The 15,480-nt window shown below is 41.3% G+C and overlaps 1 protein-coding gene across 1 annotated transcript in view; it reads left to right on the forward strand.

The window, feature by feature from the left end:
* The window catches only part of MTREX (Mtr4 exosome RNA helicase), a 427,098-nt gene that overhangs the window by 293,828 nt on the left and 117,790 nt on the right, over window positions 1-15,480 (forward strand). Inside the window, 1 exon segment of the mRNA XM_030193130.1 lies at window positions 12,221-12,409. Within this exon segment, the coding sequence (XP_030048990.1) occupies window positions 12,221-12,409 (189 nt within the window).

The raw sequence follows: 15,480 nt of genomic DNA on the forward strand, positions 1-15,480 counted from the left end.
AGACTTAGCCTGGCCTCAGAATGACATCCTATAGTATATCTCCTATCAAACTGAGCTCTCTTTTTCATCAAGCACTGCCATTTCCTCCCCTCACCCTCCCCACTGACAGTTTGAACTTCGTGGGTGTGGCTTGGATCTCTTTCAGGGAGAGAAAACTAACAACTTATAGCAGCAGCTTCAGAGAGCATTTTCCATCTCACAGATAGGCTGCAGAGAATACCTTCTCCTGCTTCCACCCACCCTACCCCTCTACCCACCCACCCCTAGAGTGACATGTCTTATATAACCTCCCTATCAACCCACTCATTACTTTACCTCACCCATTTCTATTCTTCTATCACCTTCTCCCACTACTCCAACCAGAGTTACACCTAATCACACTGACCACCCTTCAACATCTTCTGTCCTTCTGTGACTGTTCTCTTGTGCTTGACTGCTTAAATATTTTAAATTTAAATGCTTTACTTTTTGTCTATTAGATTGTAAGCTCTTTGAGCAGGGACTGTCTTTCTTCTGTGTTTGTACAGCGCTGCGTACACTTTGTAGCGCTCTAGAAATGTTAAATAGTAGTAGTAGTAGTAGTAGAAGCGTACTAAACGAAATAGCACCCTTAAAGTTAAGAATATCAAGAAGACAAAGCTCGATACCATGGTTCAATGACAAATTAAAAAAACTCAAAACACAATCCAGGAAACTTGAACGAGCATGGAAAAAAATAAAAGATGAACATACACTCAATGCATGGAAACAAACACATAGAAAATACAAATATGCAATAAGACAAACCAAAAGGTCCTACTACAAAACTAAAGACCGGATTACAAAGATCTGAAGAAACTATTTCAACTCGTAAACAAGTTACTAGACACCACACCTATCACCACAACCAACACAGACATTTAATCTCCTCACCACTGAATCAGTTACACAAGTGACTCATAGGTTTGCCAACCCCTACTGCAAACTGGATACATGTCCCAGTCATCTACTCAAATCCGCCCCCGACTGCTTCATAGAAGACCTCACATCCTACCTAAACTTCATGCTACAACAAGGTCTATTCCCCGAGGAATATGGTAACATCCTACTCACCCCAATACCAAAAGACACCAAGAAAAACACAAACGATCTCACCAATTACCATCCAGTTGCGTCTATCCTACTAGTAGTAAAACTAATGGAGAGCTTAGTGACCAAACAGCTTACGAAATGCATGGACAAGTTCTCAATACTAAACAACTCACAATCAGAATTCCGCCCCAACCATAGTACTGAAACTGTCCTAGTCACTCTCCTGGCCAAATTCAAGCTGGAAATAGCCACAGGTAAAAGCATACTCTTCCTCCAGTTCGACATGTCGAGCACATTCGACATGGTAAACCACAATATACTACTAAGACTCCTTGGCCACTTCGGGATTGATGGAAATGTACTTAATTGGATCAAGGGTTTTCTAACCACCAGAACATACCAAGTAAAATGAAACTCAAACATATCACCACCGTGGAAAGCAGCCTGCGGAGTACCTCAAGGATCACTATTATCACCAATACTTTTCAACATGATGATGATCCCACTGGCAAAGTCCTTATCCAATCGAGGCCTCAACCCGTTCATCTATGCAGATGATGTTACAATCTACATTCCTTTCAGAAATGACAGAAATATCCAATGAAATCAATGATGGCCTGAACATCATGGGCAAACTCATTCCAACTGAAACTGAACACTGAAAAAACACACTTCCTCATACTCTCATCTCAACATAACAAGTACAAACCCACAACCATAAATACCCCAGGACACAGCCTAAAAATACTTGGCGTCGCAATCGACCGCACCCTTACTCTCGAGAGCCAAGTAAACTCCGTAATAAAGAAAATGTTCTATTCAATGTGGAAACTCAAACGAGTAAAACCTTTCTTCCCAAGGGAAACTTTTCGAAACCTAATACAGTCAATGGTCCTAAGCCACACAGATTACTGCAATGGAATCTATTCGGGATGTAAAGAACAACTCTCAAAAAAACTCCAGACCGCCCAGAACACAGCAGCCAGGCTGATATATAGTAAAACATGATTCGAAAGTGCTAAACCCCTTCGAGAAAAAACTTTACTGGCTCCCAATCAAAGAACGGATCATCTTCAAAATCTGCACTTTGGTCCACAAAATTATCTACGGCGTAGTCCCAGGATACATGACAGACCTCATAGATCTCCCAACCAGAAACAGAATCGGATCATCACGATCATACCTAAACCTACATTACTCAAATTGCAAAGGACTTAAATACAAAACAACTTACGCATCCGGCTTCTCCTTCATAAGCGCAGGCTTCTCCTACATAAGCGCACAACTATGACATGGACTCCCAAAAACTGTGAAAAGAATCCATGACCACCTAAACTTCAGGAAATCACTAAAAACCCACCTCTTCAAGAAGGCCTACCCCATCGATCCAACGTAAATTCCCACACCCAGCAACACAGCATAACCAATTATCGTACTGGACAATATACAATCTTCATTCCTTTCAACTCTCATGGTGCCTGATTCACACCTACCTCATTTGACCACTATATAACCTTGTATTTGTTATCAACCGACTTGGCGAACGCCTTTACGGTACTATGTAAGCCACAAATAGGTGGGAAAATGTGGGGTACAAATGTAACAAATACTATTTTATAAGGTAGTGTGTAATTGCAAGGTGGCATGCATGTGGGCGGATCACACATTTGCACACGAAACTTGCAGAATACTGTAGTTGCATGCGTAAGTACCAACATTTAGGCACTAACATGTACACCTGCCTTTTACACGGCATAAGTGATGGTACCTAAATGTTGGCCCACAAATGCCAACTTACAGTCTGTTCTGTAGCTGAATCTGGGTGCCTAGATGCCGTTATAAAATGCTATCTTAGCACACAAGATTTTTGGCACCTAACGTTTAGTGCCTTTTAGAGAATTTTTGGTTTAAAGAAACCAGAAACTCCTGCAAAGGAAAGGTTTAATTCTGACCTCTAAATCCCCAAACTTCTCAACTAGCTGGTTTTTTAGGTGCTGGAACTGAACCAAAAACTCCTGCAAAGGAAAGGTTTAATTCTGACCTCTAAATCCCCAAACTTCTCAACTAGCTGGTTTTTTAGGTGAGCTACCTGATAATCTCTTTAAATTTTAATGCTTATTGCTTAATAATTTTAATTAGCACTGTGAAACCTCTCTCTCTTTCTTTCTGGCTTTCTTTCTGTTCCTGCCAAACTCTGATAGAGAGGAACTGCTATAATTATTGGGAATATTTAGACTTAGTTAAAAGGAAAGTTAGCAAAATCTAGGGCAGTTTTAAAAGTTAAATCAAGTGAAAATTCTTGCTCAGACTGGACCATTTGGGTCCATTCAACTAGAGCATTCCCTTGATAACAGCATTTATCTGACACTTTGGGACTTATAATCCCACCCACCCCAGGGTTTGCCACTCATTTATAGACAAACCAAACCTCATTAACTTTACTCAATCATACACAGGCAGTCTTGAAGGCTGTTACTCCAACATAGTACACCTGTTCATACCCATTTCAACCAATCAGGATGACTTTTATTCTCTGCAATAATTGTGATGCTTTAGTTTCAAGGCCAATCATCTGGAGACTTAAAGCTTGTCCTATCTGTCTTCAGCTATCTACTTTAAAACAAGAGCTCTGTAAAGTAATGCAAGAATTAGATGCAATTAAAGCAACTTATAGGACTGTGCAGAATCATAACTTCTCACCACTGCCTCAAAAAATAAAACCACATAAGAACAGATGGTTCACAGTAGGCTCAGGCAGACTTCATCATGTGACACAGAAGCATCCGCCCGCACAAGTGTTACCACTACAAAATTCTTTTGCTCCACTACAGCACTGTGATGTTCCTGAAAATAAAACTGAAGCGGAAAAAAAAGAAAAAGCAAGGAAGGGGGAACAAAAATATGAGAAGGTACCCAAAGAGAAAACACCCTCACAAATCACTAAAACCAAAACACATACTAGGAAATGTACATGGAAAGCAATGACCACAAATGCTCGCAGTCTAAGCAATAAAATTCATGACCTTCAAGCCCTGATTTTGGAGGCTGACTTGGACATAGTTGCAGTCACAGAGACATGGCTCAATGGTTCCCATGAATGGGATGTAAACATACCAGGCTATAATCTTTTTAGGAAGGCTAGAGAGGGACGTATAGGTGGAGGAGTAGCTCTGTATGTAAGAAATGATATCCCAGTGACTGAAATGACAGGGAACTGGGGAAAGGAAGAAGCGATATGGATCACCTTAACAAGAGAGGATAGAACCTTGGTCCACGTGGGTGTTGTCTATAGACCCCCGACACAATTGGAAGAACTAGATAAAGATCTGATCGCTGATATTCAAAAGTTGGAGAAGAAAAGAGAGGTTTTGTTGTTGGGAGATTTTAATCTGCCGGATGTAGATTGGAAGGTTCCGTCTGCAAAATCGGAAAGAAGTAGAGAGATTGTGGATGCTTTCCAAAGTGCTCTGCTCAGACAAATGGTGAACGAACCCACGAGGGAGGGAGCCACGTTGGATCTGGTGCTCACGAATGAAGATAGTGTGTCAAATGTCCGAGTGGCTGCACACCTGGGAAACAGTGACCATCAAACGATTTGTTTTGATGGAACGGCTCATGTGGATGGCGGCCACTCTAAACTCAAAGTCCTGGATTTCAAGCGAGCTGACTTTAACAAAATGGGAGAATACCTGAGGAAGGAGCTGATGGGCTGGGAGGACATACGAGAAGTGGAAGGACAGTGGTCCAGGCTAAAAGAAGTAATAAACAAGGCCACAGACCTTTATGTAAGGAGAGTAAATAAAAGCAAGAGAAAAAGGAAACCGATATGGTTCTCAAAGCAAGTGGCTGAGAAAATAAAGATTAAAGAGTTAGCGTTCTAGAAATATAGAAAATCTCAAGAGGAGGAACACGGGGAGGAATACTGGAAGAAACTGAAAGAAGCCAAGAGAGAGGTACGTCTGGCGAAGGCGCAAGCGGAAGAACAAATGGCTAGAAATGTAAGGAAAGGAGACAAAAACTTCTTCAGGTATATTAGTGAAAGGAGAAAGACTATAAAGGGAATTGTGAGACTAAAAGATACAACAAAACGCTATGTAGAAAATGATGAAGAAAAAGCCAATTTGCTAAATAGATACTTTTGTTCTGTTTTCACTGAAGAAAACCCTGGGGAAGGACCGAGAGGGACTGGCAAAAGTACACCTGAAAATGAGGTGGATAGAGCGCCGTTCACGGAAGAGAGTGTGTATCAACAACTTGGAAAGCTAAATGTGGACAAAGCCATGGGGCCGGACGGGATCCACCCCAGAATACTGAGGGAGCTCAGAGAGGTTCTGGCGGGTCCTCTTAAAGACTTGTTTAATAAATCCTTGGAGACGGGAGAGGTTCCGAGGGATTGGAGAACGGCGGAGGTGGTCCCTCTTCACAAAAGTGGGGATAGGGAAGAAGCTGGAAACTACAGGCCGGTAAGCCTCACTTCGGTTATTGGAAAAGTAATGGAAGCCATGCTGAAGGAAAGGATAGTGAATTTCCTGGAAGCCAATAAGTTGCATGATCCGAGTCAACATGGTTTCACCAAAGGGAAATCGTGCCAAACGAATCTCATTGAATTCTTTGACTGGGTGACAGGAGAATTAAATCAAGGACGTGCTATGGACGTCATCTACTTAGATTTCAGCAAGGCTTTCGACACGGTTCCCCACAGGAGGCTCTTAAATAAACTAGACGGCCTGAAGATAGGACCCGAAGTGGTGAACTGGATTAGGAACTGGTTGACGGACAGACGCCAGAGGGTGGTGGTGAATGGAGTTCGCTCGGAGGAAGGAAAGGTGAGTAGTGGAGTGCCTCAGGGATCGGTGCTGGGGCCGATTCTGTTCAATATATTTGTGAGTGACATTGCCGAAGGGTTACAAGGTAAAGTTTGCCTTTTTGCGGATGACACCAAGATTTCCAACAGAGTGGACACCCCGGAGGGTGTGGAAAACATGAAAAAAGATCTGAAGAAGCTAGAAGAATGGTCTAACGTTTGGCAATTAAAATTCAATGCGAAGAAATGCAAAGTGATGCACTTGGAGAGTAGAAATCCAAGGGAGACGTATGTGTTAGGCGGGGAGAGTCTGATAGGCACGGACGGGGAGAGGGATCTTGGGGTGATAGTATCTGAGGACCTGAAGGCGACGAAACAGTGCGACAAGGCGGTGGCAGTAGCTAGAAGATTGCTAGGCTGTATAGAGAGAGGAGTGACCAGCAGAAGAAAGGAGGTTTTAATGCCCCTGTATAAGACGTTGGTGAGGCCCCACCTGGAGTATTGTGTTCAGTTTTGGAGGCCGTATCTTGCGAAGGATGTTAAAAAAATGGAAGCGGTGCAAAGAAAAGCTACGAGGATGGTATGGGAGTTGCGTTCCAAGACGTAAGAAGAGAGGCTTGCTGACCTGAACATGTACACCCTGGAGGAAAGGAGGAACAGGGGTGATATGATATAGACGTTCAAATATTTGAAAGGTATTAATCCGCAAACAAATCTTTTCCGGAGATGGGAAGGCGGTAGAACGAGAGGACATGAAATGAGATTGAAGGGGGGCAGACTCAGGAAAGATATCAGGAAGTATTTTTTTACGGAGAGGGTGGTGGACGCTTGGAATGCCCTCCTGCGGGAGGTGGTGGAGATGAAAACGGTAACGGAGTTCAAATATGCATGGGATATACATAGAGGAATCCTGTGCAGAAGGAATGGATCCTCAGAAGCTTAGCTGAAATTGGGTGGCAGAGCAGTTGGGGGGGAAGAGGGGGTGGTGGTTGGGAGGCGAGGATAGGGGAGGGCAGACTTATACGGTCTGTACCAGAGCCGGTGATGGGAGGCGGGACTGGTGGTCGGGAGGCGGGAAATACTGCTGGGCAGACTTATATGGTCTGTGCCCTGAAAAGGACAGGTACAAATTCAAGGTAAGGTATACACATATGAGTTTGTCTTGGGCAGACTGGATGGACCATGCAGGTCTTTTTCTGCCATCATCTACTATGTTACTATGTAGTCCACATAGAGTGGTAGTATCCAAAGCAGGCAAGGGGAGGGGTGAAACATTACACACATTACTCCAAATGAGTTCTCACCAGGATCTTATACTGAGGCAGGGTAGTGGATGCGTGAAATGGCCTCCTGGTGGAGGTTGTGGAGATGAAGACTGTATCAGAGTTTAAGGCAGCATGGGACAGGCATGTGGGATCCCTTAGGAAAAGGAAGAGTTAGTGGTTACTGTGGAAGGGCAGACTTATCTGCTGTCATGTTTCTATGTTTATGCTGGCAGTTCTTCTCTCTCTACACTTGAGCACCCTTCTGGCTTTTGCTGCTTCCTTATCTAAGGATCACCCAAGGATCTGCTCTAGTTTCATGGAAAAAAGGTCTTCATTCTCTGGCCTTTCCTTGGATTTTTTGCTGTCCAGAAGTACCACCCTTTATTTCTTTGTTGTTGTATCTTAGCTGCCTAAATCTAGACCAGGGGTTCCCAAACCTCTACTTGGGAGAACCTCAGCCAGTCAGGTTTTCTGGATATTTACAATGAATATTCATGAGATTGATTTGCATGCACTTCCACTGCATACAGATTTCTCTCATGCATATTCAGTGTGGATATTCAGAAAACCTGACTGGTTGGGGTCCCCCCAAGACAAATTTTGGAGCCCCCTGCTCTAGATCATTCTCCTAGATTCATGAGAAGTCTTTCCTCCTATTTTTTCACACTGTTTATACTGTGGCAGATTAAGAACATAAGCATTGCCATACTGAGACAGACTGACAGTCCATCAAGCCCAGTATCCTGTTTCCAACAGTGGCCAAGCGAGGTCCAAGTGCCTGGCAGGATCCCAAGTAAGACAGATTTTATGCTGCTTATCCTAGGAATAAGTGGTGGATTTTTCCCAAATCCATCTTTAATAATGAGTTATGGACTTTTCTTTTAGAAATTGTCCAAACCATTTTTAAACCTTGCTAAACTAACCAATTTTTCCACATTCACTGGCAACAAATTCCAGAGTTTAATTACAAGTTGAGTGAAGAAATATTTTCTCTGATTTCTTTTAAATTTACTACTTAGTAGCTTCATTGCATGCCCCCTAGTCCTTATGTTTTTGAAAAGAGTAAACAAGCAATTCATTTGGTGGTCACTCCACTCTGTATTTTAAAGACCTCTATCATATCTCCCCTCAGCCATCTCTTCTCCAAGCTGAAGAACCCTAGCCTCTTTAGCCTTTCCTCATAGGGAAGTCGTTCCATCCCATCCCATTTATTATTTTTGTTGCCCTTCTCGGTACCTTTTATAATTCTGCTATATATTTTTTTGAGATGCAGCGACCAGAAGTGTACACAGTATTCGAGGTGCAGTCGCACCATGAAGCAATACGAAGGCACTATAATAATCTTAATTTTGTTCTCCATTCCTTTCCTAATAATTCCTAGCATTCTATTTGTTTTCTTAGCTGCTGCTACACACTGAGCAGAGAGTTTTAACGTATCATCAGTGATGACACATAGATCCTTTTCCTGGACAGTGACTCCTAATGTGAAACTTTATATCATGTAGCTGTAGTTAAGGTTCCTCTTCTCTACATGTATCACTTTGCACTTGCTAAGATTAAACATCATCTGCCATTTGGATGCCAAGTCACCCAATCTTGTGAGATCCTCTTGCAATTTTTTACAATCCTCTTGTGATTTAACAACTTTGAATAACTTTGTGTCATCAACAAATTGAATCACCTCACTCACTCATTATGCCTGTTGCTAAATCATTTATAAATATGTTTAAAAGCAGCAGTACCAGCACATACCTCTGGGTAACACCACTATTTACCTGTCTCCATTGAGAATATTGACCATTTAACCCTACAGTCTGTTTTCTATCTTCTAGCCAGTTCTTAATCAACAATAGTACACTGAGTTACCTGCAAAATGGCAAATCTTTATTGATAGCCTTGCTGCAATATCACTTATGAAAATGCATAGCTACCAAGTAATCCTGTCCTGGATTTCTTGCAACCCTATCATGGTGTGTTATGGGACCTGCAGCAGTGATTCCAATGGGTAGACTTAGGGACTACAAGTACTACACTGTTTTAAGGTGCAAGTTAAAAACCAGGACTGGCTAAAAGGTCTCCTTCCTGGTACTTGGTAGTTTGGTAGTTTTAAAAAAATGTCAGGAATCTGACCAAGGACCGATACCTGAGGGATGCCACTGGTAATTCCATTTTGCTCAGAATGAACCCCATTTACTGCTCCACTTGATTGCCTCCCACTTCACAGTTTTTAGCCTAGTCGGTCACTTTGAGGCCCATGCCAAAGACCTGTATTTATAAGTTGCCTGTTGGAACCATATCAGAGGCCTTGCTGAAATCTAATTACATTACAACTGGCGTTCTCCCCAATCCAACTCTTTTGCCACCCAGACAAATAAATTGCTCAGATTCTCTGTAAAATGTTATCTCAAGCCATTCTTCTTTGAATACTTTTATTCACCGAATTCTAGAAACTGGACTGTCTTGTTCTAAAAATGATTCCATTAATTTACTCACCACCAAATTAGCTGTAGTTGCTAGCCTCCATTTTCTACTCTTTTGAGAAGGAACCACATCTGCCTATCTGCAGTGCCCCATAAACTACTCCTGACCCTATAGTTTTCAGAACTTTCATAAATGTACTTACCATTGGATGTATCCCTTATCTGTTTACCTACTTCTAATTTGGCTTGCTCCTCACAAACATTTCCGGAGAATCTCCCTTACATTCCTGTGTCAGTTTTTTCTGGTCCTACTTCTGGCCCTTCCACAGTGAATACTGTTTTTCCACATTAGCCTCCACATATTACTCCCCTTCATCTGTCAGTCTCACTATGCCACTTTCCCATGCTTTCTTGTAACAATTTTACAAATGTTTTCTCCTTTTTACATCTTTGCTTGCCTGACTACTTTCTCAGCTTCTCTTTGCTCTTCCAGACATTTTTTCCTCTTGTCTTCTTGTGCAGTTGCGTGTTTAGGAATAATAACCTTTTTTTCTTCCTTTCACACCTTTTCAGCTAATACTTTAGAAGCCATAGCTGCTTCTTTATTTTTCTGTTACCTTGATTTAGTTTCCTAACAAAAATATTTGTTGCTCTTACAATATCTCCTTTCAGTTTTGCTCACTGCTCTTCTGCTGCTGTTAGATTTTCAAGTTTACCTAATGACTTCTTGAGGGGTTTACCTATCTTGGTAAAGTTAGTTTTTTTAAATTCTAGGACCCTCACCTTTGAATGAACCATCTCTGCCTCTCTAATACTGAACCACACCATCCAGTGATGACTGTATTGTAGATGATCATGCGCCATAACATCAGAAACACTCCTATTTGTAAGCAGCATGTCCAGTATTGTTCCTTCCAGTGTTGGCTAATTACCAAAACAGTTTTCCATTCAGAAAACCTAGGATCTCACTACTTTCATGACACTGCAGCCAATCAGCAGCCAGCAGAATGAGATCACAATTTTGTGAATATCTTCACTCAATGAATCATGTTTCTGTGGTTACTACTAAATCCAAATCAACTTCTTCCACTACTGTCTTAGATCTGGGCTTTATTTCCTGTAATACATAGTCTTCCAGATGCTTCCCTTTCCCCCATTGCTTTACAAGAATTGAGTATTTTACATTGGGGGCTTTTACTTACCTAAGGCTTTGTCCATTCATCGATGATAATTCTTAGTAAGTTTGCCAGTCTGTTTTGGAAGATGCTACTGCCTCCCTCAATGGGTTGATCCACCTCTACTTAGAAATCCTTGGAACTTCATAAATTATTAGACCAGCATCCCTGTTCTGTCTGGAGTTCAGCAGTGTTTTTCATCTGTGATAAGTATTTTTAAAATATTAATCTTCACCTTCTCCTGGATAGTACAGTTGAACATTCTTGGATGCCGGGTTCAGACCTACATTTTAACCCAAGTATCTTCAGCTTTCTTTCTGCTGGTATCGGCACTAACAGAGCTGCTCAAAGAAAAAGGAAAGGAAAGTTGCTGAATAACCATGGTTGTGTCTGCATATGACCGGCTTCTTTGGGAAGTCTGTGTAACACCAGGATTTGGATAAGACATTTTTTAGCATAACAGAATTTGGGTTAAAGTTCATCAGATGCTGCTACCCAGATAAAGCACCACTAATAAATACTGTACCTTGATTTTCAGCAGCTTTATTCGGATAAGGCTGCTGAAGATGTCTACATATCACCCTAGCGCTATCTGATAGTGCAAGGGTGGTCTTGGGGGGTGGTCTTGGGGGGGGAGGGGGCAGAGCTGTCCTGGGTTATCCAGATGGTTTTTCAAGTAATGGAGGGCAATAGAGCTGTTATCCAGGTAGCTCTTGGCCTTGTCCCTTATACTCTGATAATGACACTGAATATCTGGGTAGCACTTTTTAAGTTGACTGTGTGGCTGAATATTGGACTGCGTGTATCTGGGGGTGGGGGGAAGTTCCATTACATGTGAGTTTTTGGATACACTAACTTCAGATAAATGGTGTTTTGTTATCAATGTTTCCATCGATTTATGGATTTATCAAATAGCACATGCAGAGGATCTAAGGGGGAAACTTTGTGTGAAATTAATATGATGGTTGTGGAATATTCATTTAGACAAATTTGCTAAGAGCTAAAAATGTGATGTCATTTTTAAGGTTCCCCAAACAACTTCACCAGTACAATACAGGACTGTATCCAATCCCGGGCTTCTGTGGAATCTTCTAATGGCTGTGTGATGAAGGCTTGTGTCCGCTGGCACTAGATTATAATTGGCAAACTGATTACCCTTCAGTGCCAGAGTATATGTAACAGTTTTCAGAGGCAGACGACTAATAAATTAAAGCATGAATGCCAGGCAGTCATGCAAATTTACATTCATATTACATAGTAAATTTTGGTACTTAAATAACAGCAACTAATTATGGGTGTGATTGAAATTCAGTTGCCTTATGCAACAAGAGTATTCTTTAATGCTGAATTACAAGGGATCCAGCAAGTTTGTATTTCTTTCTCTTTCTCACTTGTCTAACTCGGCACACTAAATCAGTTTGTTTTAGTTAACAGGACATTCTTTTGGGATTTATTAGTGCATGTGTATTTGGTGTCCTAATTTAGGAGGTACAGAAGCGGTTCCCTGATGGCATCCCATTACTGGATCCCATTGATGACATGGGTATCAAAGACCAGGGACTTAAAAAAGTCATCCAGAAAACAGAGGCTTTTGAGCATAGGATGTATTCTCACCTACTTCACAATGATCCTAACCTGGAGACAGTCTACAAACTTTGTGAGAAGAAAGCACAGGTAAATATCCATATCTGTTGCATTTTCTTTCAGCTATCTCATTTAATTAATTAATTTTTTTACATTGCATTTGCAGCATATACAAAACTGTTCAAAATAAACTCAGGGTGGGTTTACCTCCTTCTTGCAGAATAGACAGCTTTGTGTTTCTCAGGGAAAGGAGGTATCCAACTTTAAGAGTATGTAAACTGGTGTTCCACTGGGATCCTGTTTATCAGCAGTTCTGTTTAACATTTTTTTGTTGCCTTTATGTCAGTTATTAAATTGTTTTAACATTTAATTTAGACTATACGCTATTGATATTCAGGTTTTGGTAACATTTGCTGATTATGATAGCATATTTGAGAATGTAAGGTTGATGATGCAGTCTGTTCATTGCTGGATGAAAGAGAATAGTTTGAAATTGAATGTTAAAACACAAATTGTAATGTTATCTACTCATGACTCTCCAGAAATGCCCATAGTTTTTACTTTTGGAGGTGATGATATTCCAATTGTTCATAAATTGTGCAATTTAGGAGTCATCGTGGATTCAGGGTCAACAATGTGAGCTCAGACACAGAAAATTGTTAGGGATTTGTTCTGTAAATTGAGATTAATAAGCCGTTTAAAGGATTTGGTGAAATCTTGTAACTTTCGGACAGTAGTTCAGAGTTTAATAATACCTTGCTTTGATTACTGTAGTGGTTTGTTTTTAGGGATTCAAAGAACTCAAATGAAGGCATTACAAGTGGCCCAGAATTCGATCGCTAGGGTCTTGATTGGTTGTAGTCGATATAAGCACATAGCACCAGTTTTGAAAAGATTACATTTGCTCCCGATCGAGTACTGCATACAGTGTAAGATCATTTGTTTTGTGTTAAGATAATAATGGGACAGGTTTCTAAGGTGCTTGCTGCAAAGCTCCATGTCTATCAACCTACACAATCACTGAGATCTGCTGATCAGTTGATATTGGATGTTCCATCACATTGTGTGATAAGATTAAATGAGTTCAGGAACTCAATTTTTTATGTAGCAGGTCCTCTATTATGGAATAATTTACTGCTGAGATTAAGAAAGATTCAGGACATGAGAGTTCAGAAAGGAGTTAAAAACTCCTTTTTGTACAGACATATGAAAGGATGGCAGATTGATGAAAGTATATGTGAGTCTGCATGCTGTATTGTATCAGCAGTGTTGGAGAGGTCTTATGTTACATAAGTACATAATGCCACACTGGGAAAAGACCAAAGGTCCATCGAGCCCAGCATCCTATCCCCGACAGCGGCCAATCCAGGCCAAGGGCACCTGGTGAGCTTCCCAAACGTACAAACATTCTATACATGTTATTCCTGGAATTGTGGATTTTTCCCAAGTCCATTTAGTAGTGGTTTATGGAATTGTCCTTTAGGAAACCGTCTAACCCCCTTTTAAACTCTGCTAAGCTAACCGCCTTCACCACGTTCTCCGGCAACGAATTCCAGAGTTTAATTAAGCGTTGGGTAAAGAAAGATTTTCATCGATTTGTTTTAAATTTACTACACTGTAGTTTCATCGCATGCCCCCTAGTCCTAGTATTTATGGAAAGTGTGAACAGACGCTTCACATCCACCTGTTACACTCCACTCAATATTTTATATATCTCCCCTCAGCCGTCTCTTCTCCAAGCTGAAAAGCCCTAGCCTCCTTAGTCTTTTTTCATAGGGAAGTCGTCTCATCCTCGCTATCATTTTAGTCGCCCTTCGCTGCACCTTTTCCAATTCTACTATATCTTTCTTGAGATATGGCGACCAGAATTGAACACAGTACTCAAGGTGCGGTCGCACCATGGAGCGATACAACAGCATTATAACATCCTCACACCTGTTTTCCATACCTTTCCTAATAATACCCAAAATTCTATTCGCTTTCCTAGCCGCAGCAGCACACTGAGCAGAAGGTTTCAGTGTATTATCGACGACGACACCCAGATCCCTTTCTTGCTCCGTAACTCCTAACGTGGAACCTTGCATGACGTAGCTATAATTCGGGGGTTTTTTCCCCACATGCATCACCTTGCACTTGCTCACATTAAACATCATCTGCCATTTAGCCGCCCAGTCTCCCAGTCTCGTAAGGTCCTTCTGTAATTTTTCACAATTCTGTCACGAGTTAACGACTTTGAATAACTTTGTGTCATCAACAAATTTAATTACCTCGCTAGTTACTCCCATCTCTAAATCATTTATAAATATGTTAAAAAGCAGCGGTCCTAGCACCAGACCCCTGAGGAACCCCACTAACTACCCTTCTCCATTGTGAATACTGCCCATTTATCCTCACTCTCTGTTTCCTATCCTTCAACCAGTTTTTAATCCACAATAGGACATTTCCTCCTATCCCATGACCCTCCAATTTCCTCTATAGCCTTTCATGAGGTACCTTGTCAAACGCCTTTTGTATGAGTTACGTGATTTATATATTGTGAATCTTCAATTTGTAATCTACCTAGAGCTTTTGGATTGCACGGAATATATAGTGGGGTTTTTTTTTTTAGATAAATAGTGTACCAATACAGAAAAACATGTGTTAAGCATAAAGGTTACAGACTAAACTGGGACAAGAGAGACCATGAAAGAGGTGTGTTGTCACAGGTGCCTAGTGCATTGATCACCTTTTCTTGCATAGGAGTCTTTTTATTAAGGTGTGCTAATAGATTTAGCATGCGCTAAATGATAAGACACCCATTATATTCCTGTCAGCGTCTTATTTAGTGCATGCTAATCTTTAGTATACCTTAGTCTATTAAGTTGACAAGAGGGCCCAGTATTGGATTCCAACAGGGCAGTTGCCATTGGTGCCCAGGTTACACAAGTCCCTAAGCTCATAGGAAGCTTAAGGAGATAGACTGATTGTCTTCCAAAATTTCTGAACTGGACCCCAGTGGAGGAGTAGCCTAGTGGTTAGTGCAGTGGACTTTGATCCTGGGGAACTGAGTTCGATTCCCACTGCAGCTCCTTGTGACTCTGGGCAAGTCACTTAACCCTCCATTGCCCCTGGTACAAAATAAGTACCTGAATATATCTAAACCATTTTAAATGTAGTTGCAA

Source organism: Microcaecilia unicolor, chromosome 2 (assembly GCF_901765095.1).
Source record: "Microcaecilia unicolor chromosome 2, aMicUni1.1, whole genome shotgun sequence".
NCBI lineage: Eukaryota > Metazoa > Chordata > Amphibia > Gymnophiona > Siphonopidae > Microcaecilia > Microcaecilia unicolor.